At 37.2% G+C, this 5,034-nt stretch overlaps 1 protein-coding gene across 1 annotated transcript; it reads right to left on the bottom strand.

Moving 5' to 3' along the window:
• Positions 1-147: 147 nt before the first annotated feature.
• LOC104546963 (centrosomal protein of 76 kDa-like) lies at positions 148-4,346 on the bottom strand (the record flags this gene model as incomplete). The annotated part of the gene is made up of 5 exons (XM_010192490.1): positions 4,191-4,346; positions 3,772-3,853; positions 3,192-3,416; positions 2,040-2,225; positions 148-245 (listed from the first exon to the last, which is right to left on the bottom strand). Coding segments are annotated over exons 1-5 (747 nt in total), but the record flags the coding sequence as incomplete, so codon positions are not given.
• Positions 4,347-5,034: the final 688 nt, after the last annotated feature.

Genomic DNA, 5,034 nt, shown 5'->3' with positions numbered 1-5,034 from the left:
TAATATATACTATATATTATGAATTATATAAATTTTATAATAATAGAAATAAAATAGAATAATATTATCAATATAACGTAATATGATTTAATTACTGATCTTCCCCTCTAATAAAAAAATAAGTCAGCCCTCCAAGAAATTACTCACTTGAGTATGAATTACGTCTGGAGACAGTGTCTTATTAAGCTGTGGATACATTTCCAGTCTGATGTTTAAAACACCAACAGAAACCTTTGATTCTGTACCTTTGAACCAAAATAAATTCTGATCAGTACTCTAAAATTCAATTTACTTAGGACATTTCAGCCAGACAGGAGCAAATAATTAAAATGTGAGCTATATAATCACAAAAAATAACTAGACTTCTTTAAATACATGCAAAATAAGCATCTTAATTTAAATTTCAAACTCAAATGAAGCTGTAAGAAAGTATCATCTGTCCAAAAAAGCAGACATCTAGATCTGAGATAGTTGTCCAAGGCCCCCTTTGCAGCCAGTACCAGAATGTAAGAGATGAATGGCATCCTAGAAATGTCTAGAATAGGCATCTAAAATAGAGAAGGAGTGTCACACACTGTAAAAGTGCCTATTTCTACTGGTTACACAGGTAGCTCAAATTTAAGTAGAGTAAGTGAAGTTCATCTTCTGCCAGATACAGTTTATTATGAAGTGCCATACAAATAGATTTTTTTAAAAAAGTAAAAAACACACAAAACAACAAACAAATGAACCACAAAAGCTCACAGACTTGATGTTGTTGCATAATGCTGAAAATTTAGATTTACACAGAGAACAAGAAGCATTACAAGACAATAAAGAGATGGGATTGTAAGCAACACAAGCAACAGGAGCCTCACATAGTGGTTTGCCTATTTATCTGAGACCGCAGCATGCTTCAATGCTCTTGATGCATTCGGTACAATGACAAGACTTTAGAAGAGGAGAAAAAGCACTGCATTTACTGGATTGAGACTTCATTACTTGTAAAATAGCTAATGAAAACTAGATTTACCTCCTCCCATCACCCATCTGAGTAGTAAACTCATTTGTTAGCATTTCCAAATCATTATAAATAAAAAGCTCTCCCTTTGAGAGACTATGCAAACCTGTATTGCTTACTAAAGTTTTGCCAATGTCAGCATTTTCAGAAGGAAATGTTGCTAACAAACATATTAGCATATAAGCTCATTAGATTTGTATTCACTGGATAAAACACTGCACCAAACAACCCCCCAAAAAGCAGCCAATAGTGACAACAATCAGGAATAATTTATGTAGTATATCCAATCTTCAAAACACTTTGAAGGTATAATTTCATCTCTTTTGAAACTAACAAGAACTGCTCACCTACCTAACAGGTAGAGAAACTGTGATACAAGACTACTCAAATGACTCAGCAGCTACTACTTGACCAAACTCCGGGACAGCAAGCCTAGTGAGTCATGACAGAGCAAGTCCTAGATCTAGTCTTTACCCACCAAATCATCATATCCTAAAAACTTAGGTTGGAATTCCTGAAAAAGGGAGTGGGGACAAGCAACAGACAAAAATACACAAATACACTAACTGCTAAGCACCTAAACAGTGCTGCTCAACCCTTCTGTGAGGCAATACTCTTCCAGCTACTGGAATAAATGGCAGCACAGCAGAGATAATTTCCTCCAGCAGTTGCTAATTTCTTATGAAAGGGACACAAGGTAGATTTTACTCTTCAGTGCAAGAGTCCGATATATTCCTGGAGATGAACTGGTTGCTTTTTGTTTGTTTTGGATAACTTATCCAGCTTTTACTGAAAATCAATAGTGGGAGTTCCCAGACATGAGGGCCATTATTACACAAGATCTGGAATATACATTTTTAGTATTTTGGTAACAGAAAAATCTGATCATTCGTCTTCTACACATTTTCTAAGGATACCTCATAATAAGTTCTGAATTGAACTAAAATTAAACTACATCATAAATACGGCTTTAAGCTTATAAAATATGGGGTACTGAGCTTGCTTAAGCCATCATTATAGCACTATTATTTATCCTTACCTACACCCAGGAGTTCAACAGCAACATTTGTTACGCCATTCTCTGCAGCCAAGACAGATCGCCACTCAAAGAAGTACGATGCTACAAGTGTTGTCTCACCAAAGGTGTCTGTTTTGATCAGAACCATGTGCACTGGATCACATATGGATAACATAGTGGTTGCATCCACCATTTTACTTCCATCACCTGCCATTATTAAACCAAGGTAAGATAGCAACAAGATTAACATTAAGTCCTACTCAAAATTAGAAGTACGTATTTACATTCATTGCATACATTGCATTTTAGGAAAAATCTTAATCCATCTTAAAATCAAAGTCAATTTAGGACAGAGATACAGTAAGATTACAGTGGATTTACTGAGGAGGTAAAAAGATTCCTATCGTTGAGTATTCCCATGTAACTGGTTCAACTGCACAAAAATTAAAATGGAATTAGCATTTAAGAAAATAAAGACTATTAAAGCACCATTAAGTATAAGTAATTGAAAACTATTAGTAAGCTGCATCAGGTCAACTCACTATACATCAGTATTTAGGAAGCAATTTCTTCTGTAGTCAAGCCTGACCCTATGATACAAGCGGCACAATTAACAAAACCTGGTTTTCTTTGACTCTGTGGTATGTGAGTCCCTTCCCCAAGTCCAACAGCAATAACTCTGGCTTTCTCTCTGTTTCCTGATGTTACATAAGCTATGCCGGATATCTACAAGAGTCAGACAATACCCAGAAATCTTTCATGACTTATTTAGCTCCTATCATGTTCCCTGGCTACCAACAAAAGAATGACAACACAGACTGTGGATGACTGACTTTTCCGAGGCAGGGGTTTGCCAGCTGGGAGGCAAACTGAACTCACACTGAAGTTTTCCCTTTCATGTGACAACAAATCACATTTCCCCTCTTCACTCATCAGCACAAAATTCACTAAAATCATGGCTGCTTTAGTATCTCTTTACAGTCTCTGACACTATCGTCTCCCTGTCAATTATGGATAAAGTTGGTTGAATTCAAATGTTGTTTTAGAACAGAAAAGAAGGAAGAGGCAAGAGTACAGAAAGATCCACAAGTGGCATAAGCTAATAAAGTGACCAGTTTCCTCAGGAAAACATGATGAAAAATAGGAAAGCTTTAAGCCCACAATATTCCTTACCTAGGCTATCCTTGTGCACTTCAAGTAAAAAGCCATCATGAAAATCTGGCTCGCAGGCACAGGGTACAGGTTTAGAACGAAAGCGTTGATTTCGAAAATGTAAACACAACGTGAAGGTAGAACAGATTTGGCCAGGCAGAGGCTCCGGTTCCTGAAGATGTTCCAGAAAAGCTTTTCCACCCAAAACCTGAAGGTAAAGATACCTCCGTGTTGGGTCAATGTTAGCTGTAAAGCGTAGCAATAAAAATGAAGAGACTACAAACGGATCTTAAGCAGCATGTTAAATATCAGCTAACTAACAGGAGCCTAGACAAAAAAGAAGCTTTTTTGAAACAAGTGCTTAGGAGAAAGTGATTTTAAAATGTATGGAAGATCTCTTAATGTAAAATAAGTGGGTTTTTTTAAAATTCAAATTTTATGCAACACTAATTTCTGCTGCTTACATGAATTAACTTCCTGCAGAAAAGGAGAAACATCCACCTTTATGCCAGTTCATACTGAATTACTGAGTTCAAAAATCACAGACTTCAAATTTCTCGCAAAACTATGATCCAAATATTAAAATAAGCAAGTAACATACTTTTTTTCAAAACTGGTGGCTCTCTGTCAACAAAATGTGTTGATGGTTTTGAAGCTGAAGTCCTCTCCTTTTCATTCACATCCTGGAATTACAATTAAGACTTTTTAAGGTGTCAAGGGATGCAACACTGATCTTTCTGCAGTCTTCCACAATTAAAGAATCCTCTGTTTCACCTGAATGCCATTCCTCAGGTATGCTCAAGCTGTACTTGAGATGTAATGAAACTGAACAAATACTTTCAATATCGAACTATCATTAAACTAATTTTAGCGTATGCATTAAGCTGTTCTGCTCCTCTTCTGTCACAAATCAGTAAAGCCATTACAAACCTTTAGAAGCAGCAAATTTTCACTTTGTCAAAGCACCAGGTCAGTAAGAAGAATAAGGCAAAGTATTTCCACTTTTCCAAAGCTACTTACAGGGACAAATTTGAGTTCCTTCATGACATCATCAATGATTCCTCGTTGTCTCAAGGCTTTTATCAGATCTTCTGTGGACAACTGCTGATGCTCAGGTGCTAACTCTTCACGTATAGTCTCAGCAAGAACTTCTCTTATCCTGCCATGGACATCCATCTGAAAGAAAATTCACTTTATGCTGGAAATAGCAGCTCTCTATATGGTAGCAGCTATGACTTATACAGTCACTCTGTAAGACTAAAGATAGTCTAAGAACACAGAAATAACTGCACCAAAATATGAATCCTTTCAGAACTAATCAAATGAGTCACTATCTCACCAATGCAGCTCTACCAGTTAAAAAAGATCATAAGCACACCAAACCTGAGCATTTTCACTGCTCTTGACAGCATCCCCTGCCCTGAACTTCTCTCCTTACAAAAGGTCTGCAAATCCATCAGTCACAAAATGGTCACTGTTTTGTCTTCCTCAAAACTCAAACTTAGGAAAGTAGTTTCTTATTTTTAAGGGAAAAAGTACACCTTTATACACTTGTAGGTAAGGCACAAAAGTAGCAAATCTCCGTTGCAAGCTTCCCCTACACTCCAAGGGAAGCCTGAGCACTTCTGTCCTCAGCTGTGAAACTGCATGGAGTTGTAAAGCTGCTTCTCATACAGGAAGGATGTTAAGGCCGCAGCCACTTGAAATACTTAGCGAGATTAATTACAACGTCTGTATTTATTTCCTTGTCAGTTCAAGACTCGGCCCAAGAACCTCGCTCAAAAAGCATCAAGGAAAAAACCAAACCACCACACAAAAAAGTCTCTGGGCGCTGACCCCGCCGCTCAGTCCGTAAGAGCCTCGG

Source organism: Mesitornis unicolor, unplaced genomic scaffold (assembly GCF_000695765.1).
Source record: "Mesitornis unicolor isolate BGI_N332 unplaced genomic scaffold, ASM69576v1 Scaffold28579, whole genome shotgun sequence".
Lineage (NCBI taxonomy): Eukaryota > Metazoa > Chordata > Aves > Mesitornithiformes > Mesitornithidae > Mesitornis > Mesitornis unicolor.
The sequence above is the reverse complement of the archived record's forward strand: the minus strand, read 5'-3'. Positions and strand labels throughout refer to the sequence as shown.